The sequence below is a fragment of the Gastrolobium bilobum genome, unplaced genomic scaffold, assembly GCF_033153095.1.
Source record: "Gastrolobium bilobum isolate Gb01-03AN ecotype WA unplaced genomic scaffold, APGP_CSIRO_Gbil_v1 utg3981, whole genome shotgun sequence".
Taxonomy (NCBI): domain Eukaryota; kingdom Viridiplantae; phylum Streptophyta; class Magnoliopsida; order Fabales; family Fabaceae; genus Gastrolobium; species Gastrolobium bilobum.
The window spans coordinates 168,221-194,517 of record NW_026898638.1 but is presented as its reverse complement, the minus strand read 5'-3'; the positions used below and the strand labels follow the sequence as shown (position 1 = coordinate 194,517).

The 26,297-nt window shown below is 38.5% G+C and overlaps 1 protein-coding gene across 1 annotated transcript; it reads right to left on the bottom strand.

Annotated features, from left to right (window-relative positions):
* Nucleotides 1-1,508: 1,508 nt before the first annotated feature.
* LOC133317924 (uncharacterized) lies at nt 1,509-23,947 on the bottom strand. The gene is made up of 7 exons (XM_061519824.1): nt 23,889-23,947; nt 20,354-20,473; nt 19,679-19,845; nt 19,441-19,543; nt 19,167-19,286; nt 16,271-16,440; nt 1,509-2,667 (listed from the first exon to the last, which is right to left on the bottom strand). Exons 1-7 carry the CDS (start codon nt 23,914-23,916, stop codon nt 1,705-1,707), a joined length of 1,671 nt encoding a protein of 556 aa, XP_061375808.1. The 5' UTR covers nt 23,917-23,947; the 3' UTR covers nt 1,509-1,704.
* Nucleotides 23,948-26,297: the final 2,350 nt, after the last annotated feature.

Genomic DNA, 26,297 nt, shown 5'->3' with positions numbered 1-26,297 from the left:
ATCCATTCAGATTGCCATAATACTCTGTTACAGAGAAAGAGCCTTGTTTGGTAGATAAAATCTTATTCCTCAAATTATAACAGGTGGCGGAATCTTGTTTCATTGATAGGTCTGATGAAGAACATTCCAGATCTCAAGAGTAGTAGGTAAGAACATGCAGTGTTGACTAACCTCAGGAGTCATAGAGTTCCATAGCCACATCATAATAAGAGAGTCTTCGTCATCCCAATCAGCAAATTTTGGATTTGCTTTGGCAGTAACATGTCCTTCAAGATGAGCAATTTTACGACGCCCTTTGAGAATCGTACGAACCAGCTGAGACCTCTGCAAATAATTTTTTCCATCAAGACGATAATTCTGATGGAGAGCCATAGAGGGTGTAATAGATGGTTGATTGATCAGTTCATCTTTAACGTTAGACATAAAGTTCGCTGAAAAACTGTCTGAGCAGAATAGTAAAGGTCCAACGTCGCCGAAATAGTAACAAGGAGACCGGAACAGTAACAAAGAGTAGGAAAACGATGTGGGAAAGTTGCAACGGAGTCAAAACCACAAGATAATCACAGATCCAAACTCAGAAGAAGAAGGCGAGTTGGTCTGTACTAGTCACGCGTGAAGGGGGTGTCTCACGTGCCTTTGCAGATCCGCGTATGTTCCACACGCGTGAGGGAGCGTCAGAGGGAATCTTGAGGTGGGTCTTGGACAGAAGAGGTCGCCTCATCGTGGCGATCATAATTGTGGGTGGATCGCCGGAAACTCGCTGAGGACGATGGACAATAGTGGTGTTTCAATGATAACGGTGATCAGAGCATCAAATGGTGATCCTCTCGATCCAAAAGGTCCTCGGAAATATTTTCTGGTGGCGGCTAATGGCAACGAGAGACAAAATATAAGGATTCCACTTTAAAGGCGGTACATGTGGAAGCAGAGCCCTTAGAATCGAGAGCTCTTATACCAAATTGAAAGAAATATTTGTATATTATTGAATTGTATAATATATGTACAAGAGTTCTCTATTTAAAGAGACTAAAAGACCTAATGGACTAAGCCCAAATACATTTCTAGAGTATTCTAACTATTACAAAATAATAATAAAATAATTCTAATATTTACATTATGTTACAATGTCAATATAGCATGAAATAAAACTCTAGGCAATATGTAACAACTTTTCACCAAAGGGGCGTTTAGTTGAGGAGAAATTTTTTGAATACTAGAGAAATGTAATTATTAGGAAAATGGTTGGAAAGTGAGTTTGGTAGGAAAATGTAAAAAAAGTTGTTTGGTTACGCGAAATTAGATGGTAAATTGATTAAAGTTTTGTAAGTGGGTATGTTAGAAGTGGGTATTGTCAAATACCATGTTAGAAGTGGGTATGTTGAACAGTGTTTTTCATCTATTTTTTCACACAATTATGAAATGTTGGGGAACCAAGTTAGCTAGGAAAATTTTGTAAATTTTTTTACCAAACATGGACAACACAAAAACCCAATCTCATATGTCTAGGTATCCTCACAAAAAGCTCCAACCAAACACCACCAGATATTGAGTTATCTTGATACGTTAAGTGTTCCAAAATACTAATGGCAAGGGAAACTCATTACCCGTAGTGAAGATTAACTTCAGAAGCCTTGTATGATACAAGTGTTCCAAAAAAAGTAGTAAAAATAAAAAGGTTAAAATCAAAAGTCCGGCTTCATGCCATCAAGTGTTGCGAGATACGGGTGGTTTATAGTTCTCCGCAAAAGCTGTTTTGAAACCTTCCCATTTGTCATTCAACTTCTCCCTCTCAGACAGGGCAGCATCGTATGAGGATTTAGATTTCTCAATCGCAGACATTAGTTCTTTCCTTTCTGATATCCGATTCTTGGCCTCATTGAGCAGTTTCTTCCTTTCAAAGTCACATCTTTCCAGGGTCTCCATCCACTTGGCTTTTTTCAACTCGACAGTCTTCTCTTGTTCAACAAGAATTCTAATATTTTCATTCAGCATTTTAGCCTGTCTGTCGAGTCTTTCTGTTTCAAACTCACATTGACTCATTTCTTTGTACACTAATTCGTGCCGTTTCTTGACATCTCTCAAATGCTGCTCAAGTTCATCTTTCTGTTGCAAACGAATAGTGTGATCCACGACTACTTTTTGAGTCAAGGTAAAGTCCTTGAACAGATCCTTAATAGAGGATGGCATGCTTTCAACAAGCTTAGTAACATTTGGAGAAACTTTTTCGCCTGATGCCTGCTCTATGCATTCCAAAGACATACGTAATTGTCGCTGTAATTCCACGTCATCTTGAATGGACTCAAGCGAATTTTTCAATAGGCAATCAATATTATGCAAAGCAACATCGCTTGTAGAAGGGGTTGCTACTGCCGAGGACTTTCCACTAATTTCCAACAGGATGCTGTCTAGCTCAGCAAAGAGGGCCTTATCTAATCCTTCTTGACCTTCATGTTTGTCAACATCCATTGGTACATTCTCTTTTTCCTCAACAATTATCAGATCATGGGAGTCAACTCCTTGTAGATTTTGATTTTCTTCTGATTGCTTGGCCTCTTCAATATTATTTGGCCAATCAGAGTTATTTTCACTTGATTTGTCAGTAGAAGCATTTTCACTTTCTTTGTCAATTGTCACCACAGGTAGATGCATTCCTTCTTTTATTTTGACCTACACAATGTAATAATCATATTGACTAAATGACTTGGTTGAAATAGTGCTGAGATGCGTTGAGGACATGTAAAATTGTTCATATTTTTTAGTTTTACTTAAATTTTAAAGTGTTATCTTGAAGATTAGGCATCAATTTAGGTGAGTCTTAACTACGAAGCCTTGAAAAGGAAATCTTAATTAAATCAAATTTCAATATTAATAGCTTAGAGTCTTAGTCAAGAGTAAAGGAGTAAGAGACATGTAAATAGCTCCTAGTAATTGGGACCTGTTATTGGAGATCGATAATAATCTTATCTAATGGCACATCTCTCGGAGTACTAACAGAGAACTAGAGTTGAGCCTAACCACGTATCTGGCAAAGCCCGGAACCATATACATATGGGCCCATGATGCATTAGCCTGAATCTACACACCTAGCTAGGGAAGATGAGTCATTATCGAAGGAGCTGAACATAGTATAAGAAGACAACTAGAGTGCTTTAAGGGAGAGCATTAATCAAGACAAGAAGAGCACGGGTCTCAGAGAATTTTGGCAATCATACTCTATTCTTTTATTTACAAGGATTGATTCATGATATTTTGTATCTTTTTACATAAGATAACTTCTCTCCTGCTCTCTCACTTCGATTTTCGCACCTCATCTTTTTTTTTTCTTTTTTGTAATGGTGGAACCCATCTATTTTCTCTCTACAACATAAGATAATTATCTTATGTAAAAGAAGAATAATAAAACCCTATTTTGTATATCTTTTATATTCTACAAAGTCCTAGGAATTAGGTGAAGGATCAAAAGTTGAAATTGAAGAAATAAGCTAAATCTTTTGACCAGTAATGGGAATTGTGAGTGTTATGGACCCTATAAGAGACCCATTGATTGACAGGCCCAACAAGGGACAATCTAAGATTTAAGGAATTTATAATTACGGAAGGATATCCATCAAGGATACCAACCCTAATACAACAACATAACAGATGGGCTTGAGCCATCATCAGAGGCACTAAAGGTCCAGAATCTACTACCCACAGGTAAACCCTATAAGTAAGAAGTAAACCCTACAGGTACGTTACGCTCTCACTATTACTGTTATGTTGTCACTGTGCGCACGCACACCCCCCCTTTGGCAAAGCCGTTATTGTTTTATTGTGTACAGTGATCTGCTTGACTCAAGGGTATCTCTTCCATAAATACCTTAGAGAGAGCACTAGATCCAAGATTAACATACTAATCCATTGGGCTAGACATCTCTGTCTCCAAGACAGAACACTGGCGCCGCCTGTGGGAAACGACCAAGTTCGATAACCCCACTAATATGACTAGAGATGACAGTTCGTACAAGGAGCAATAGCAAGCAGCCACAGCCTCCAAATCAGCTGCTAGATCCAGTTCTGGAGGAGATGAACCAACCGAAAAACGAGGTGGACTATGATGCGGTCCATGTCAGCGAGGATGTATCAGACATAACCTCTACGCCAACCCCCCGCAACCGAGTTGCAGATCCAGCTCTGAATAACCCTCCTCCTCAAAACCCTGCGGACATTGCTGCCTGCGTTGCACAGGCTGCAGATCCTTATTCCCGCCTTGCTCAAAACGTGTTCGCCGCAATCTTGCGACGGATGGAAGATATGGAAAATCGTCCCTCCTCCTCCGGTAGACTGGCTGCTTTAACCCGGTTCTTACCCAAGTCGGTAAAAAATGCCCTCCCATTCTTCAAGTTGCTAAAAAAAGAAGCTGTGCAGGGATGGAACTCAGAATGCGAATCCGCGTTCAATAAAATAAAGAAATGTTTGGCAACCCCACCAGTATTGTCCAAGCCAGAACCAGGAGACACCCTGATTTTATACTTGGTTATTGGAGAAGAAGCAATAAGTGTTGTGCTAGTCAAAGAAACAAGTAAAGGCCATGAGCCGATTTACTTTGTTAGTAGGGTCTTGCAGGGACCCGAGTTGAGGTACCAGAAGCTGGAAAAAGTTTCGTTCGCCTTGCTCATCACAGCAAGAAGACTACGACCATATTTTCAGGGACATTAGATAGTGGTTAGAACTAATCAACCCATATGACAAGTCCTGCACAAGCCAGATCTAGCTGGAAGGATGACCAATTGGGCAATAGAACTCTCTGAGTACGACATAACATATGTGTTAAATAACAAGAAAAGAGAGGAACATTGAAATAATCTGTGTGTATTAATCTGGTGAGAGATGTAGAATATATAGACAAACTAATAGGCTAAGCCCAAACCTAATATAATTAGACCTAATACAAAAAGTCTAATGAAATAAGGAAACCCTAATTACAATATAATTCTAACACTCCCCCTCAAGCTGGAGCGTATAGGACATATGCACCAAGCTTGTGACATATAAACTCTATTCGAGGCCCCTTAAAAGATTTTGTAAACACATCTGCTAATTGCTCATTAGAGGGTACAAAACTAGTTTTAATTTCACCAGCAAGAACCTTTTCTCGAACAAAGTGACAATCTATTTCTATATGCTTGGTTCTTTCATGAAACACTGGATTTGATGAAATGTGTAGAGCTGCTTGATTATCACAAATGAGTGTCGCCTGTCCAGTGTCTCCAAACTTAAGCTCTTTGAGAAGCTGTTTAAGTCAGATGAGCTCGCAAGTAGTAGTCGCCATAGAACGTTATTCTGCTTCAGCACTTGATCTGGCAACCACACTTTGTTTCTTACTTTTTCAGGAAATCAAGTTGCTTCCAACAAAGACACAATACCCAGAAGTAGATCTCCTATCAGCTGGACAACCAGCCCAATCAGCATCACAGTACCCAACAACTTTATCATAACCTTTATCTTCATATTCAAGGCCTTTTCCTGGAGATGCCTTGATATACTTAAGAATACGAATGACTACATTCCAATGTTCTTGACATGGAGAATTGAGAAATTGACTGACAACACTCACTGCAAAGGAAATATCAGGCCGAGTGACTGTGAGGTAGTTCAATTTTCCAACCAATCTTCTATACTGCTCAGGATCTGAAAAGGGCTCCCCCTGATTTGGTAGAAGCTTGATACTTGGATCCATAGGAGTATCAACAGACTTTGAATTCAACAAAGCAGTTTCTTCAAGAATATCCAGAGCATATTTCTTCTGAGATATCACAACACCAGCTTTAGACTGGGCCACCTCGATTCCCAAGAAGTATCGAAGTTTCCTAAGATCCTTAGTCTGAAAATGATGACATAAATGTTGTTTCAATCGAGTGATCCCATGTCGATCACTGCCTGTGATGACAATATCATCCACATATACCACCAGATAAATAGATCCAGAAGCAGAATGACGATAAAAGAGAGAATGATCAGATGCACTTCGAGTCATGCCAAGTTGTTGAACAACACTGCTAAATTTACCAAACCAAGCTCTTGGAGATTGTTTGAGGCCATAAAGAGACTTACGAAGACGACAAACAAGACCTGACTCCCCCTGAGCAACAAATCTAAGAGGTTGCTCCATATAAATTTCTTCCTCAAGATCACCATGAAGAAAAGCATTCTTGATATCCAGTTGATAGAAAGGCCAATGGCTAATAGCAGTCATGGCAATAAAAAGGCGAACAGTAGACATTTTCGCCACAGGAGAAAAAATATCAATAAAATCCAAGCCTAAAGACCTGAGTGAAACCTTTCGCCACCAAGCGAGCTTTAAGACGATCCACTTGACCATCAGGTCCAACCTTCACAGTATAAATCCATCTGCAACCAACCACAGATTTTCCAGAAGGAAGAGGCACCAGGTCCCATGTTCCATTATGATCAAGAGCACTTATTTCATCAATCATAGCTTGTCTCCATCCCGAATGTGAAAGTGCATCACCTGTGGTCTTAGGAACAGATACAGAGGACAAAGAGGAAAGGCAAGCAAAATATGATGGAGAAAGACGATGATAACTAATATTGACTGTATACTTGGCCGGAGGGCGAGTATCACGAGTACCCTTACGAAAAGCAATGGGAAGGTCACTATCCGAAGGTGGGACCGAAGCCGTGGGAGGAGATGCAGTTGAATGTGAGTCCACAGATACATCTGACGAACTATACTCGATCTCATCAGCAGAAGAGGTGATAGAAGGAGAGTCAGAAACATGGACGGATAAAGACAGAAGGTAAAGAAGGTCACCTGGGAAGGACGACTGTACAGAATCAGTATCCACAGGAGTAGTAGAGGTTCCAAAAAAAGGAACTGATTCAAAAAAGGAGACATCCGCCGAGATAAAGTATCGACGTAAAGTGGGAGAGTAGCAACGGTAACCCTTCTGAGACCGAGGATAACCCAGAAAAACACATTTATGAGACTTGGGAGCTAATTTATCCAAACCTGGACCAAGATAATGAACAAAACACGTATAACCAAACACATGTGGAGTAAAAGGATATAAAACTTGATGGAGAAATAAAATAGAGTGAGGTACCTTATGATTGAGAACAGATGATGGCATGCGATTAATGAGATAGCATGCAGTAAGTATAGCATCACCCCAGAATGTGTATGGAACATTACCATCAATCAAAAAGGCACGAGTGATTTCAACCAGATGGCGATTCTTGCGCTCGGCTACACCATTTTGTTGAGGTGTATAAGGGCAAGATGTTTGATGAAAAATGCCATGAGATGAAAAGAATTGTTGAAATTGATGAGATAAGTACTCACATGCATTATCACTACGAAAAGTACGAATAGGAATACCAAATTGAGTTTTTATTTCATTATAAAATAACTGAAAAATAGAAAACAACTCAGATCGTTTTTTCATTAAAAATAACCAAGTACATCTGGAATAATCATCAATAAAAGTAACAAAGTACTTAAAACCCAAAGTAGAAGAATGACTACTTGTTCCCCAAACATCAGAGTGGACCACAGAAAAAGGAGAAACAGCTTGACGGCTAAGACGACTCGGAAACGTACTACGAGTATGTATCCCAAACTGATAAGACTCACAATTTAAAGTAGAAAGAGACGATAAATGGGGAACCATCTTCTGAAGCTTTGCAAGACTAGGATGGCCCAGATGAGCATGGATAGTAAGAGGAGAATCCACAGTGGAGCAGGCTGAAGAAGAGGGAACTAGTTGATAGAGGCCCTGAGACTCACATCCTTTGGTAATCTCCTTCCCCGAACTCCGATCCTTAAAGATGACAGAGGTTTTAGTAAAAGAAACAACACAGTCAATGGATTTGGTCAACCGACTAACAGAAAGTAAGTTTAAAAGAGAATCGAGAACATATAGAACATGATCCAGAGATAAATTAGGTTAAAGAAGAATCGTGCCAATCCCCCTTGATTGGACCAGAGACCCATTGGCTATAGTAATAGTGGGAAAAGAACCAGTAGTACAAAGGGAAGTGAATAAGGGCTTATTACCAGAAATGTGATCAGAAGCCCCATAATCTAGAGTCCAAGGGCCAATAGAGTGCAACTGAGATATGCCAGCAAAAGAATTACCAGAATTACCAGTGGGAGCAATGGATGCAGTAGGACCTGATGTTTGCTTCTCAGACCACCAAGTCACAAAAGCTTTTGTATGACTCCAAATAGCTTCACAAGTAACAGCAGGTCGAAAAATCTGCTTGATAGACAGATGGAGAATAGCTTTAATGAGACTACACAACTGAGCATCAATCATCTTCCACCGTGTGCGCTCCTTTTCCGCCACAGATTCAGCCTTAGTGATGAGATGGGATGTATAATTCTGCTCATCCAACCAAAGTCGCAGATCGGAAGACCAAGTGTCATAGTTGGACCCATCCAATTTATCCACACTCAACGGAGCAAGGATATAACTTGAAAAAATAGCAGAGTCCGACTTTTTCTCAGCCGGAGTACCAGAGTCATTGGAGATAGGAGGGTCCATAATTAAAAGAAAAAAATAATATAAAAAAAGGACAGATCACACAACTAACCGGTAGAAAAGGGATCTGACGTCAACACAAAACGAAGTCCAAACACAGAACCAGGACCAGATCCAGAACCGTCACAGGGAGACGAGGAGAACACCACCAGCCGCGGCCGGAGAGGAGGTCCAACGCGCCGCCTTGGGGAGAGGATGACCGGAGGTTGCATGCGCGCGTGTGGGCGCGTGAGGGCTCCGATGGAGGTGCGTCCTGTGCGGTTGGGATCGCGCTTCCAAGACGAGCATGCAGGTATGTGGTTTGCCGGAAAACTCCACCGAACGGTGGTGATTGACGAAGACAGCAGCTTGAACGTGAAAGCGGAAGAAAAAGCGTACCGGAAACTGACAGCGAGACAGTTCCGGAAAAATTTAAAAGACGATGAGCACTAGGTTCACCGGAAGAAAAAAAAAATTTCAAAGTTCCTTAGGCTCTTGATACCATGTTAAATAACAAGAAAAGAGATGAACATTGAAATAATTTGTGTGTATTAATCTGGTGAGAGATGTACAATATATAAACAAACTAATGGGCTAAGCCCAAACCTAATATAATTAGACCTAATACAAAAAGTCTAATGAAATAAGGAAACCCTAATTACAATATAATTCTAACAATATGAAAGTCGGCAGGCCATCAAGTCACAAGCTTTGGCCGATTTCATAATGGAACTCACCCCGCTGATACAAGAACTGAAGAAGGCAAAGACACTTGGAAGGTCTACATCGATGGATCATCCAACGACAGAGGAAGTGGAGCCGGAATCATACTTGAAAGTCAAGAAGGGGTGTCAATAGAGCACTCATTATATCTGAGCTTCCCGACTTCAAACAATCAAGTAGAATATGAAGCTCTAATAGCTTGATTGATGCAGGCTAAAGAACATGGGGCTAAGAAGGTTAAAATCTTCAGTGACTCACAGCTGGTAACTTCTCAAATTGAAGGGAAGTATCAGGCCAAAGGCCCTTTGATGATGAAATATCTCAACAAGGTGAAAGAAATCATGACCGAGTTTGAAGAAGTAAAAATCACCCGTATCCCTCGAGGGGAGAACAGTCAAGCTGACATCTTGTCCAAATTGGCAAGTACTAAGAATTTGGGAAACCACAGGACCGTGGTCCAACAAAATATAGCCAAACTGAGTTGTGTGATGATAATCACTTCAGCAAATGATTGGAGGCAGCCAATAGTGGCATATCTCGAAAGAGGGACACTGCTAGAAGACCCACTGGAGTCAAAGAAACTGATCCGAGATGCAACGCAATATGCAATAGTGGAGGATCAATTATACAGAAAAGGGTTGCACATCCCTATGCTGAAATGCTTAAACTCGGAAGAAGTAGAATATGTTCTAGCCGAGATACATGAAGGAATCAACGGCCAACACATAGGGGCTAAAGCTTTGGCTAGAAAGGCCCTTCAAGCAGGATACTATTGGCCAACCATGGAAGCTGACTCCAAGGAGCATGTTAGAAAATGCGATAGCTGCCAGAAACATGCTAATTCTTTCACCCGCAGAGGAGTTAAAGTATATCTCGGCTTCATGGCCCCTTTTCAAATGGGGAATGGACCTGTTGGAACCCTTCAAGGCGGCGGAGGGACAGCTGAAATGGCTAATTGTAGCCATTGATTATTTCATCAAGTGGATAGAAGCAGAACCCGTTACCACGATAACCTCGACTCGTGTGCAAAGATTCTTTGAAAGGAACATTGTTTCCATGTTTGGAATACCAGCAAAGGTGGTAACGGATAATGGAACCCAATTTACTGATAAAAGGTTCCAAGAGTTTATGAACGACTTGAAAGTTAAACACTGTTTCGCATCCGTGAAACATCCTCAATCAAATGGGCAAGCCGAAGCTACGAACATGGTAATTATTGATGGGCTCAGAAAACGAATGGAAGATGCCAAAGAAAGCTGGGTTCATCAATTATACTTTGTTTTTTGGGAATACAGAACAAATACCCAAACAGCAACAGGGGAAACCCCATTTAGGCTAACTTATGGATGTGAAGCTATGATCCCGGTGGAGATAGAGGAGCCTTCTTGGAGAAGGATGAAAGCCATCAAACAAAAGGAAGAGGAGAATAGCAAGCTACTGGCAGCCGAGTTAGACCTTGTTGATGAGGCCAGAGTTACTGCGCATTGCCGGGATATGACAACTAAGCGACTGATAGCAGCTAGATACAACAGAAAGGTGAGACCAAGGGCATTTGAGAAAAATGACCTGGTACTCAGAAGGGCAGATATTGGCAACAAGATTGTCAGAGATGGAAAGCTAGTTGCAAACTGGGAAGGCCCTTACTGAGTGAAAGAAAAGCTCGGAAAAGGAGCCTTCCTTCCTGGAAACAACAGAAGAATAAGCGATTAAGAGAACGTGGAACGCGGATAAACTGAAAATGTATTACAATTAAATCTGGGATTCACAGGCTGAATATTTGAAGTATCTTCAATTTCTAGGCGAATTATTTTCCCTTTTTAGGGATTGATTAAAGCCGAATATATCGGCAAGTTCATGTAATCAACAAATTTGATATCAATAAATGAGGAGTTTTTCTTTTTGAAACTTATCCTTATTAAATTATGATGCATCAACATAAATTCTGAGATACAAGTGCAATTTGTCATGCTGACTTTGATCAAGTCGAAATGCTCCTTACTAAGGTTGAAAGACCCAATGGGACATGGGACAATACTGCCTTTACCTTGGACAGATTCGGGTCACAAAACCCGGGTCATGATGAAAGGCAGCAACGATCACCTTTATCAATGCTGACTTAACGAAACGTTAAGTTAAATTAAACATGCGTCATGGAAAATGACAAAGAGGAATCTGTATGATATGCTTTGATCCCGGCCAGGTTAATAAATGAGAACTCGAAAAACGTATATCCGAGTTATGCACATAACCCATCTTGGATGGAGGATATTTGGGTTACAGATATAATCCATCTCAGATAGAGAAAAACTTAAATAAAGTTTGAAATGTTTGGGAAGTTGTCTAAGTTACAAACCTAGATAGCAAATATGCAACATTTGCTTATCAAGAGCAAGAAAATGCTAAAGTACTTAGAGGTATTGATAAATACTAATACTTCAGGCAACTCCGCAACCTGAAAAACCTCAAAAACTTAGAAAAATGCGTCTAAGTTATCAAGGGGGCATGAAATGCAAAAGGACAGTATAATAGCTAAGTCATCCAAAAGCGTGAAGTAAATGAAAAATTGTTAAACATTGAAATAGAAACCGGATAATATACCGGCAATGTTTATGACAAAACCAAAAAGAAACAAGATTACAAAATATAACGGCATCCCGACCCTTCATTCAGCAGGGGTCTCCACCTGTCCCATTTGAACGTCACCCACCTCGGCAGCAGCCTGATTGGTGACCTCCTCGCCTTCCTCAACTCGGTCATTCTCGACTTGGGTCACCGAATCACCAGCAGGGGACTCCGGAGGAGGAGGGAAGATTTGACCGTTGCTGACATAGGCCTTCAGGTGCAAACCATTAGTGTTGAATTGTGAGCCCGGGTTGAGAACCTTAATTTGATTCAGGGCATCATTTTCGGCTTCTTTCAACTTTGCCTCAATGCCTTTATGAATTATTTTGAAGTCCTTCAAATGCTGGCAATTGCAACGTGAAAATACTGAAGGTCATTATGCTCTTTCTGAAGGGTTGCCAAGTCCTCTTTCACCTTGGCCATGTCCAGAACAGTTTGGTCGTTATCCTTTGGTGAAATCCTCTTTCACTTTCACCAACTCGGCAACAGTTTTGGCTTTCTCCTCCCGGGATGCAGTCACCTCATTGAGGGTACAAATATATTTGTTTTTTAAAGAAACTAAAGGCCTCGCCAACGAAGCCATCTTCATGCAGTTGATCTCCATACTTTCTAACTCCCTCACCTCAGAGTTAGTGAAGGGAGTAGAATTAAAGAATTGCTCTGGTAGGCAAACAATATCCTGAAGATCACCACTGATCCCGGATTGCCATAAGGCATGCTTGGCGAGACCAGCAGTTGAGGGACGAGCAGGAGTTTTGGTCAAAATTTGAGAAGAGGTGGGGGCACCCTTATCAACAAGGGTTCCCTTGGCCTAGTCGCCGATGGAAAGGAGATTGCCCTTATCGGCTGGGGTCCCCTTGGCCTTATCGGCAGCAGCAGGCGGCTTCTTGATCTTGGGGTCAAGAGCCTTCCTTTTCTTGGTTGTCAAGTCGACAATCGTGTCCTTCTTACCCGGCTAAGAGCAGCCAGGAAGCTAGGCTGTTCATTCTGCTGACCATCCATACCTGGAACTGCAAAACAAAGAGAATGGAACCGGGTTATAAAAGTGAATAGAGTAAATATGTGTATAAATGCTCAAACAAAGTCATACTTATTTCAGAATCAAGCTCTTCCTGAGACTTGAAAATAAAGGATGCAACACTGGCATGGCCACGTGCCTTGATATATTCGCCCATGGCAAGTACGACATCAACATCAGCAAAACTTAACTCGGTTTTCTTGAAACAGTAACTCAAGGAAGCAAAGTTATAGTGATCAGATGACCAATACAAGGGAAATTTCCCTTCCACATCTTTAGAGTCAGAAGCATTGAGAAACCAAGCTTCCTTATCGGGATGTGCAAAAACCTTTAAAAACTTTTCTTTGAAGTTCTTAAACGACTCAGAGTAAACATGAAAAAGTTTACGACCAGCGATACCCCGGAGGGTGACCCAACCCTTCCGTTCCGGTAGTTCGCGACCAGTTCGAGGCGTGATAACTTGGAAGAAGAAAAAGAAGACAGAAACGGAACAAGGTAAAGCAAAGTAGGCACAAAATCGCTCGAAGGCCTTAACAAAACCCCAACCGTTGGGGTGAAGTTGGATGGGAGCTATGTGAAGATGATTCAAAATGTAGATCTGGAACTCGGTCAATGGAAACCTAATGCCGAGTTGAGTGACCAGATCTCGGTAGAAAAAGAAAAAACAGGGCTCATCCGAGTTCCTCCCAGAGCAAACTGGCTCATCCTCGTGCGGAGGAACTATATCATAATTCTCCAGTTTCCCAACAAGGAGCCCAGACACATCATCCACACCCATCTCGGACGTAGTGTTTAAAACTTCATAAGTTACCCAAGGAAACTGGGCTATTAAGGCGGCAGGAGGAGACTCAGAATCCGACTCAACAGAGTGAGACTCCTCTACAATCTCGGTGGAGATTATGCCATAAATACCTAAAATAAGAGAAAAACTTAATCAGAAGGACAGAATGGGCATACCTGAATCAAAAAGGCTACAAGATGAAGAGTCGCTAGAAGATGAAGAAGTAGGTTTGTCTGAGATCGTGATCAGATCATCTGCCTCACCAGAAGCTGAGGAAGACCCGGAACATCTCTATGCCGACAACTAGCCAAAGTAGACTTGGCTAAAGAGTCATATCCTTTCTCAATGAGTTTAGAATTCAGAAAGACGCAAGAATAGCATGGACCGACTTTCTGGGGCTGGGAGGACTTTGGAAGAACCTGAGTGACTGATGAGATTTCGGTAGAAGAGACACTGGAAGGATTCAGAACGATTTGGGGAAAAAACTGGTAAACTTGTCTACTTGCATAAAGATGACCCCTACCTCACAAGGAAGAACCACGACCCCGGCTCTCACCTAGACCAGGACTTGACAACCCGAACCTCTTTTTGAATCTACCACCTCGGTAATCGCGAAGCATGGCTTCACGTTCTTCTTCTTCAGTTCTCAGGATCCCCCAAAACCAAAACCGAACCCCAGGAGGGACTTTCTTTAGCAACTCAGATTCTTTCTCTTTCTTCCCCTCATTATGGTAAAAATTGAAACGACACCAAATTCAAAATAACAAGGAGGGAAACGACAATGGAGGGCGATGCAGGTGAGGATGCTAAAAGTTTAGAGAACATACATCCCTCCAGAAACACAAAATACTGACGCAAGAAGAAGAAAAATCAATAAGCAAACGATATACCAGAATGACATATGAAGAACAAAAAATTCAAAATAGAAACGATGAATGTCCAGAAAGCAAACAGCCAAATGCAAACTACTGAAGAAGAGAACAAAAGAAATTCAAAGGCAAACAAGAATACCAAAATAAAGGAAATGAACTTGCAAGATTATATGAAAATGCTCTTGCAGATGTTAGCGCTTAAGAAATTTTTGCAAAGAGGAATTTCTGCAGAACAACTAAAGTAAAAAAAACAAAGAAGGAAGAGGACGCACATTTATATACTAATAGTGGTACCGCAACGGTTACGAATTGCAAGAGTCAGGGGCATTGCAGTCATTACACCCCAAAAAATAATGATTAGACGCCTGAAATGACTCATTTAATAAATACGCACGAAATGCGAGAACGACACAAAACAGTTGCAACACGTTAATGGATGCAATGAGCGCCACATGTCAAAACAAATGATTACCGACAGGAAAGTCGGCATGGGAGAATAAAAACCCACAACCAGGATCCATGTAATGGACATCCAGGCACAATGATGCCAAGCCGCTTTGCAAAATGACGGGCTTGGGGGAAACTCGCCAGTTGGAACCCAACAACTCAAGCCCATCTGCAACCTGGTTAAAAGAAATATAAATAGTATCTCACCAGGTGTATGCTGAACCCGACAAGATAAGGGGCAATGAAGTACTATGTACTATTTCCCCCTAATTCAAAAACTCGAAGCTCAAAACATATGCGTAAGGAGTTCACAAGAACTCGGACATTATCGACAAAAACTCAAGGTAATGCAAAAGGAAATTCACCCCGACAACTCGGACGTCCAAGTAGCCTAGCTGAGGGGCACCTGTTATGGACTCATATAAGAGGCCCATTGATTGACAGGCCCAACAAAAGGCAATCTAAGATTTAAGGAATTTATAATTACGAAAAGATATCTATCAAGGATACCAATCCTAATATGACAACATAACAGATGGGCTTGGGCCATCATCAGAAGCACTAAAGGTTCAGAATCTACTACCCACAGGTAAACCTTATAAATAAGAGGTAAACCCTACAGGTACGTTATGCTCTCTCTATTACTGTTATGTTGTCACTTTGCGCAGACACACACCCCCTTTGGCAAAGCCGTTATTGTTTTATTGTGCACAGTGATCTGCTTGACTCAAGGGTATCTCTTCCATAGATACCTTAGAGAGAGCACTAGATCCAAGATTAACATACTAGTTCATTGGGCTAGACATCTCTGTCTTCAAGACAGAACAGTGAGCTTGATAGGTTTCAATTAACGGAGTACCCAAAATTATATTTGTTTTGATTCTAACACATTCTTTTGAAATCGAAAGAGGGGACCTAAATTAAAATGGGATAATTCATCTTTAAGAACATAATGGAGGATTAGAAGAGAATAGTTGACTTCTATCAAAATTGAATTGTAGTCAGGTTAAATCCTCATCCTCATCCTCATCCTCATCCTTTTATTTTTAATTTTTGCTTGTTGCATTAATTTTTTCATTAGCTTAAATAATTACATTTAATTTGATAATCACACAATGCTCGTTCAAATAATACTCCAAATATCACTTTATCACTTATTAATTAATAACCAGTGCACTTGAGATTTTCATCACACATGCATACGTTAATAAATTGTATTTTTGACACACTTCAAGTAAGATGGAAAACGAAGTTTCTCAAAATGGAAGAACCCTTGACTTACAGCTTTTGTAGACTTCGTGGTATTCACCTTGCGACCTCTTCCAGTAGAAGTCTTGGTTTGGTTGTGCGAATATCTGATACCCTCTTCCACATCAGAAAAATGATCCTTCATCCTATTATCTTCTTCAGCAGCCGATTCTAGTTTAACAATAACTGATTTTGGTTTTGTGACTAAATACAAGAAAAATATAAGTAGGACAAAGGAATGAATTCAACGAAAAAGTAAATTCAAAAGATAGGTTCACATATTTAATAAGAAACCTTTCAAAAGACAGAAATAGGTGACTCGAATTTTTTTAAATTATTACTTGTGGAATGAAACATCAACATCAACAACACCTTTATCCCAAATTAATTGGAGTCGATGGTAGATGAACCCACATGAAAGATACAAAACGGTTGTAAAAAAAAAGTAATAATATATATATATATATATATAAATAAAAGTAAAAAAGAAAGGGAAAAGAAGAAGTGGGGGAAATAAAGGGGAAAAGGACAAAAAAGGGACCATCTGGAACATAGGAATAACAACGGGTCTAACCCTCCACCATACTTATAGCTTTTCTCCATTCCGTTCTAAGACATACCGTCCGCCAATCTATATCTCACTCCATTAAATCTTGTTTTACTACCTTCCCCCAAGTCAGTTTCGGCCTACCTCTGCCTCTTTTTGTGTTGAGCTCTTGGTAACAAACTTCTGCTCTTACAAGAGCATCCAGGGGTCTTCTCATCACGTGCCCAAACCACCTCAATCTATGTTCTCTCATCTTCTCGGCTACCGGTACTACTCCTACCTTTCGTCGAATATCTTCATTTCTTATCTTATTCATCCTTGTATAACCACACATCCACCTTAACATCCTCATCTCTGCTACTCCCATCTTATGCTCATGTTGCCTATGTGCTGGCCAGCATTCCGCTTTATATAGCATTGCCGGTCTTACTGCTGTTTTATAGAATTTTCCTTTTAACTTAAGAGGGATTTTGCGGTCACACAAAAACCCAGATGCACTGCGCCATTTCATCTACCCTGCTCTGATTCTATGATTTACATCCTCATCAATCGCTCTACCTTTTTGCAAAATGGAGCCCAGGTATTTAAAAACATCTTTTTTGGGTACCTCTTGACCACTTAGATGCACGGGATCTTGGTCCCCATATCGTACCAGAGAAAACTCACACTTCAGGTACTCCGTCTTGCTTCGACTTAATGTGAATCCTTTGGATTCCAATGTGCTTCTCCACAATTCAAGTTTTCTATTAGCACCATCCTCGCTCTCATCAATAAGCACAATATCGTCTGCAAAAAGCATACACCATGGCACTTCCTCTTGAATATCTTTTGTTAGGTCATCCATAACTAAGGCAAAGAGATAAGGACTTAGAGCCGACCCTTGGTGTACACCTACCGTGATAGGAAAATAGCTTGATGTTCCGTTACAAGCTTTTACACATGTAGTAGCCCCATCATACATATCCTCGATTGCCTTTACATACTTTGATGAGACTTTTTTCTTCTCCAGAACCCACCATAGAACTTTCCTTGGAACCCTATCATATGCTTTTTCAAGGTCTATGAACACCATATGTAAGTCCTTCTTCTTTTCTCAGTATCTTTCCATTAGTTGTCGCATCAAGAAAATGGCTTCCATGGTACATCTTCCTGGCATAAATCTAAATTGATTTACATAAACCTTGGTATCTCTCCTCAAGCGATGTTCAATAACCCTCTCCCACAACTTCATAGTATAGCTCATTAGCTTAATGCCTCTATAGTTTGAACAATTCTGTATATCTCCCTTGTGTTTGTAGATAGACACAATCATACTTTTCCTCCATGCATCAGGCATCTTATTTGTCTGGAGAATTTTATTGAAAAGATTGGTCAACCATTTTATTGCCACATCCCCCAGGCCTCTCCACACTTCAATAGGGACACCATCAGGCCCCAAGGCTCTTCATCCTCTTTAAAGCCTCCTTAACTTCATGTGTATTAATTCTGCGCACAAATCTTCTATTCATATCATCATACGCGTCCTCCAAGTCCACCTCGCTTGTATCTCCATCCCCATTAAACAACTTGTTGAAGTAGTTCAACCATCTTTCATTTATATCTTCATCTCTCACCAAAAGTTTTTGATTTTCATCATTTATGCATCTAACTAGGGTGAGGTCTTTACTTTTCTTATCCCTTATTTTTGCAAGTTTATAAATACCTCTTTCACCATCCTTGCTCCCAGGATTTTTATACAACTCGTCGAAAACCTTGCCTCTAGCTTCTCGCACTGTTTTCTTTGCATTTTTCTCGCCAATCTAAACTTTTGCAAGTTCTCTTCACTGGGATTTTTATGCAAAGATCTAAAGCACTCCTTCTTATGTTTAATTGTCTTTTGCACCTCTCTATTCCACCACCATGTTTCCTTTGTATGAAATCCATTTCCCTTGCTTTCTCACAACACCCTCCTTCCCATATTTCGAATACACTTAACCATCTCATTCCATATTGCATTTACTCCTCCATCAAACTCCCAAGGTCCGTCGTGCAACATTCTTTCATTGAACTCTCTCTTTTCCTTCCTTAAGCTTCCACCACCTTATCCTTGGGTTCTGAGCCCTTTTCCTCATTGTAAGTACTTTGTTGAACCAAACATCCAAGACTACCAGCTTATGATGCGTAGCGACACACTCTCCAGGGTAGACCTTACAGTCGATACAAGAAGCTCTATCTTCTCTTTTAGCCAAAAAGAAATCAATCTGACTACAATTTTGGCCACTATGATAAGTGATTAGATGTAACTCCCTTTTTCGAAAAAAGGTGTTCACTAGCATCAAATCGTAAGCCAGTGCAACATTCAAGATATCTTCTCCAGTCTCATTTCTCGTCCCATAGCCAAAACCTCCATGAATTCTATCAAAACCTCCATTGCTTTTACCAACATGACCATTTAGATCTCCTCCTAAGAAAATCTTCTTCTCTCGAGGTATTTCCCTCAAAACCTCCTCCAAGTCTCCTCCAACTTGTGGAATGATAGATTAAAAAAAAAAAAAAAGATAGTGATACTTTTGTAGAATTATTTTTTGTGCAATTAAAGTAAAAAAAGTATAGAGGAGAACCTAAAATGGTTGTATAATTTATTAAGCAATGGTGTTTACACGTATAAAGTTCCTTACTTGACTTGTCTTTGGACTTTTTTTTGTCTGGCTGTGACTCAACAAGTTCATATAATATGGCGTCATGTTTAGTTGACGTTCCTTTATTTTCTTTGCTTTTGACCTGCACAATCTAGTCATCATATTGACAAAGTGAATAGATGAAAATTGAAATAATGCTAAAACGTAACTGTTAAATTCTATATTTTTGACACTTCAAAGTATGACAATATTTGTCGAAATAAAAGAAGTGACTTACATCTTGTGTAGACTTTGTTGTATTCTCCTCTTGACTGCTTCCAACACTGGTCTTGGTTTCCTTGTGAATAGATCCAATGCGCTCTTCCACGTTAGGAAAACGGTCCTTCCTCCCATTATCTTCTTCAGCCGATTCTAGTTCACCCACCATTGACTTTGGTTCTACAACTAAACACAGAAGAAAAATTATAAGAGAAAAGAGAAAACTCAACAAAAAGAAAGGTAAACGCAAACTATAGATGCACATGCTTATTGTGAAGAGCCATTTAGGGTGATTGATCTTTTTGTCCCTCATTAAAATAAATATTACAACTTTGCCTCCACACCAAAACATTTCACTTATCTGTCATTGTTTGACCCGTTGAGTAAAGTACTAAAGTACATGAATCTTGTGCTCGAATACTTTTCAGAATACTAAGATACATGAGTATGTAATCTAGTATATTAGATATCTGTTTCACAATTATACATGAAGTTCTTAAGTATACTAGCAGAAGTGGTGCAGTGTTTAAAAAAAAGCACTTATCTTGATGTAAAATAAACTGCTGATACATCATTAAGTGTTTAATTTCATCAAATTAAAAAGAAGACAACTTGCCCTGTGTTTTGCAATCCTTATCAGAAAGGTGTTCAGCATCGGAACAAGTTTGGCACTCTGAAACTAAAAGTTTGTTACCTTCAATGGTTCCACATATCTTCTTGTGAGGGCGCCTATGTTTGGCACTCGGGTGTGGATTTGAGAAAGGCCATCCACGTTTGCGACATTTACAAACATGAACTTCATGACTCTCCTGTCCTGTAAAATCAAAAAATCACCAAAAAAACCTTGTCCTCTAAAAACTTAAAATAATAATAATAATAATGACAAACCCAGAAAACTTTTCCATAAGAAAACCAAGAAAGTCATTAAAGGAACAAAATCCAAAAAGAGAAACAATGGCAAATATCAATAAAATAAAATATAGAGAAAAGGAAGATAAACCCAACGACCGTTTTGAAAGAAAAACCACCATGAGTTTGAGTTCTTCTTTGATCTTGGTTATCCATCCCCAAGACTAAGGGGGTGCATTGGATTGAGATTTCAAAGAATTTTAATAAATTGTTTTTGGACAAAAAAATCCGTTGGTATTCGATTAGGATTTGGATTTTAATGGATTGTAAAAAAGTCATGTGGTATTCGATTAGGATTTTAAAGGATTATTTTAGAATCCGTCCAAATCCGTTGGTATTCAATCAGGATTTTAAACAATGGAATCACAATCTCGTGGTAATCAAAAATCCGACGATTTTAATGGGTTTTCTATTGGTGTGGATTTCGTGAGACTTTTTAGTGAAAAATATAAATAGGATGCCTCTCTCACAATCTCACCCTAACCCCTAGGATTTCTTGAGATTCTTATATTGCAGTGTTTTCTTCTTCCTTTGGCAGGTTAACTGCTCGAAATTGGATTCTGTCATGGAAGCTTCATCAAAACTAAAAAAAAAAACATATTTTTGAGGCATTTTCATCACAAAACAACCCAGAAACAACAAACCAACGAGATTTTAATATAATCTATCTCAAAAATAACATTTTTTAGCCATTTTTGAGAAATTTTAGAAGTTTAAAAAGTGTTTTTTCAAGCTATGGGTCGCGGTTTTTTCTTGGCACAAAAAGTATGATTTTTGTATTAAAAATAAAACAGTGAAAAAATAACAGGGGAACTAATATCGATTTTCGTTTTACATCAATGAAACAATATCAATTTAAAGAAAGATTGAAACTTTCATATAAACCCTATATTTCGTAACAATACATTCATGAACGAAATTCCTTCACTATAGGAAACGATTTCAAACAATTTTTGTGTCAATAGATAACTAAAAACTTGTTTCTCAAAAGCCCCAAAGCAATTTAAGGTTTCAATGTATCGACTGAAAAAAATTTGAGAAATTTTCTAAACTTTCATGTAATTAAACCCAAAATTTCAGATTCAAAATTTTCTTAGAATATTCAATGAAAATATGCATATGATATATGGTTAGAAAATTCTCATCACGTAAAATAAAAACTCCAAGATTTTCAAGATCAATTGCAAAAAGTTACAAACGAAATTTTATCATGAACTTTAGGTTCTATATGCAAATTTAGAATTATTTTTATAATTAAAAAAATTGGGAATTATAATCATATATGCATAACTTTGATACCAAATGTAGAAAATAATTTTCAACCTGTTAGATATGTGAAAAACTATTGTTTAGTAATTTTGAATGTTTGTTAAAAATTATATCATGTTTTACTGATTGAGAAAATTATATTAGGTTTTACATTTTTTTATTAATTTCATTGCATTTCTTTGTTATTTTTTTATGGAGAATATTATACTTACAACCTATTTTTGTTTATAACTATATCTTAACCGTTGATTTTCGTCAATCAATGGTTATTATTTTCGCAAATCAAACTCAAACTCATTGAGAAAATTATATTAGATTATATTAGTAATTTTTGAGATAATTTTTAACCCGTTGTTAAGTTTACTTTTTTCTTAAATCATTGCATTTCTTTGTTATTTTTTTTATTGACTCTTGTAATTTTGAATATTTGTTAAAAATTCATATAGTTTTTTAAAATCTTATAAATCTATATTGTCCTTTCAAATCTTATGAATTCTATTAAAATCCTTTAAAATCCAATCCTATGAAATTTTGATTGTAAAAAAAGTCTTTTAAAAAAGTCTATAAAGTCTCTCCAATTCTAAAATGTCTTTTAAAATCTGTAGGATTTTTTATCTCAAAAAAGTCTTTTAAAATTCTAATCCAATACACCCCCCTAAAACAGTGAATCGCATAATGAAAGCCCAACAACTAAACTAAAAACATGAGGCTAGAAAAACCAAAAATCTGATGGAAATGGAAAAGGAAAAAGAACAAAGACTTGCTGGGAGAGGTGATAGCTCCCAAAAGTGGAGAGCTATCTGGTATATTTTCTAACTAAAACCCCTATTTTTTTGTTCTTTTTATCATTTGCGCCCACTTTTGTATCCATGAGCACTTTTTGCACAATCTGGGCAGGATTGCGGTAAAGGAAATTAGGGCACAATTGGGAGCAGAACATCATAATTTATTTGATTTTGGATCTAATTCACGTTTTTGTATTTACGGTGACCGTAGCCCACTTTACATAGACCCAGTAGAAAGTTGATAAAAAAATAGAGGAAGAAAGGGAATAAAAGGACAAAAAGGGAACAAAAGTTGAAAAAGGTGATAGGAGAGAGAAAAAACAGCCTACATCAACTCTCCTTGTCAGAAAAAGAATGCACAACTGGAAAAGTGGAGACAAGCAGGAAGGAGGAGAATGAGAAATACAAATTGCAGTACTACAACACTAATGATCAATTAAAGCAATCTTCCTAAGTACTTTTGGGCCGATGCGGTGAATATCGCTTTCTATGTGATAAACCGAACTCTAATTAGACGTATCCTTGAGAAAAACCTTATGAACTTTTTTTAAAGGAAGAAAGTCTAACATTGCATATTTCATGTCTTTGGTTGTAAATGTTATGTTCTGAATAATGGAAAGGATAACGTTAGTGAATTTGATGTTAAGGCCGATAAAGACATATTTCTTAGTTATTCTCTTACTAGTAAAGCATATAGAATCTATAACAAGAGAACAATGACTATTGATGAATCTATAAATGTTGCATTTGATGAAACTAACTCTTTCATGCAAATGAAGTCTTGTGATGATGATGTTGTAGATGCTATAGAAGACTTGTCTTTTAATGAAAAGGATGCTAGAACCAGGAAAAGGAAAGCAATATTGATGATCAAAGTAATCAATCAAATGTGCAACCAAGTGAGCAAACAAGAGCTTCCTAAGGATTGAAAATATGCTAAGTCTCATCTTATTGATGCTATTATTGGAGACATCTCAAAGGGAGTTTTTACTAGAAGTTCTTTGAGAAATGCATGCAACCACCTAGCCTTTGTATCTCAAGTTGAGCCCAAGACTATTGATGAAGCTATTTAAGATGAAAATTGTACTCGAGTAAAGTACTCCAGTACATGAATCTTGTACTCGAGTACCTTTCAGGACATTAAGATACTTGAGTACAAGCTCATATACTCTAGTATATTAGATATCTACTTCACAATTATATATGAAGTTCTTAAGTATACTAGTAGATGTGGTTCAATATTTAATAAAAAAGTACTTATTTTACCCAAGTGTGGTGGCTCAGTTGGTAGCATAGGGACTGAGTGGTGGGAGAGGACCTCATTTCGAATCCCACCAACACCATCTGGGGAGGGGCATAAGTACCGTAATCCTTGGACTCGTACCCGAACTCTGGATTAGTTCCATAGGCGAACCCGTGGAGATACCGGGGGGTTCTGATTCGCCTCAAAGAGGTAATTCGAATCAGTAAGAAAAAAAAAAGTACTTATTCGTTGATGTAAAATAAATTGTTAATACATCATTAAGTGTTTAATTTCATCAAATTAAAAAGAAAGACAACTTGCCTTGTGTTTTGTGATCCTCATCGAAAAGGTGTTCAGAATCAAAACACGTCTGGCTCTCTGAAACTAAACGTTTGGCACTCGGGTGTGGATTCGAGAAAAGCCATCCTTTGCGACATATACATACATGAACTCCATGACTCTCGTGTCCTGTAAAATCAAGAAAGCACCATAAAAACCTTGTCCTCTAAAAACTTAAAAGAAAAATAATAATAATAACAACCCAAAAATACAAGGACTTTTCCATAAAAAAACCAAGAAAGTCATTAAAGGACCAAAACTCAGAAATATAAACAATAGCAAACATCAATAAAAATCAAATATAGAGAAAAAGAAGATAAACCTAATGACTGTTTTGAAAGAAACAACACCTTGAGTTCGAGTTCTTCTTTAATCTTGGTTATCCATCCGCAAGACTAAGGCAGGGAATCAGAGAAAGAAAACCCAACAACTAAACTAAAAACATAAGACTAGAAAAACCAAAAATCTTATGGAAATGGAAAAGAAAATGGAGAGAAGAAAAAGAACAAAGATTTGTTGGGAGAGGTGATAGCTCCCAAAAGTGGAGAGTTATCTGGTGTATTTTCTAACTAAAAGCCCCCATTTTTATTAATGTAGCTTCATCCAACAAATAAAAGCTTAAGCTGCTGGGTGAGGCTACATTAATGATTTTATATATCTCAACACGTCCCCTCACAGGAGAACTCACTGGGCTTAAAGGGTGGACAATGCACAGGCCCACCTACCTGCGCGAAGAAAGAAATTCCACTTGAAAGAAAGTGAGGGGAAGCAAGGATCGAACCCGGGACACGAGGCTCTGATATCATGTAAAGAACCAATTCAACCCAAAAGCTTAAGCTGTTGGGTGAGGCTACATTAATGATTTTATATATCTCAACACGCCTCCTCACACGAGAACTCACTGGGCTTGAAGGGTGGACAATGCACAGGCCCATCTACTTGTGCGAAGAAAGAAATTCCACTTGAAAGAAAGTGGGGAGCGGGGAGGATCGAATCCGATACACCGAAGCTCTAATACCATGTAAAGAACCAATTCAACCCAAAAGCTTAAGCTGTTGGGTGAGGCTACATTAATGATTTTATATATCTCAACAAAAGGGACTATAAAATTGCCAAAGTCAACTACAAAGTCAAAGTTTCCAAGCTATACAAGGCTCAAAGATTGAAGATCAATGAAGAAACATGAAGTCTCAAGCTTACACTGTTTGTAATAGTATTTACAGTCTTAGAAACTTAAAGAATAAGTTTATTGAGCTGTATAACTCATGCATAAGTGACACACATACTTGATCCATACATACAATAACTCACACGTGGAACACTGTTAGATTGATGCAAGAAGCATACATTCATGTGTAAAAAGTGAGAAAAATACATTTAGAATTAAATTGGATCGAAATTGGACAATTCAAGGTTGTTGCACTTAAATATCCGAATATGGATATTTGAATATCCGGATACTGATATCCGGATGAGCCTGAAGAATATCTGGATATGAATATCCGGATATATCCGGATATTGATCTGGAAGCAAATGATTATTAAAATTTAGGGGTTCAACGGCTATAAACAGTCATGTAACTCTTGAGACTTCTATATAAACATATAACAAGGGTTCCTAATCCTGAATTAAGAGAGAAACACTTCAGATTACACAAATTCAAAGTATAAACTCTCATTTGTCTTGTTTTTGCATATCTTAAGATATAAGCTCAATAATTCTCTTCTCTTCATTTTTTTCTAAGATTTCTTTTACAATTGTGAACGTAGTGGAGTGATCCTACATCTGTTTCACATTTGTTTGCTGTTGTAACTTGAATTGGAGATTTGGAGTGATCCTATAGGCTATAGGTTGAGAGTGATCAAAGCCTTAATCAAGCTTTTTGTAAAATTCCTTTGTAAATCAATTTCTCAGGCACTGTTTGGAAGTTCTGAGATTAGTGGACGATTGACCTCAGTCTGGATGTAGCTCTTATGTGGTTTGAGAGTGAACCAGGATAAATCTTGGAGTTTTTCTCTTCTTTCCCTTAATTTTTTTATTTCCACTGCAATATCTCTTTTTGTGATGTTATTTGGACTGTGTTAAATCTATT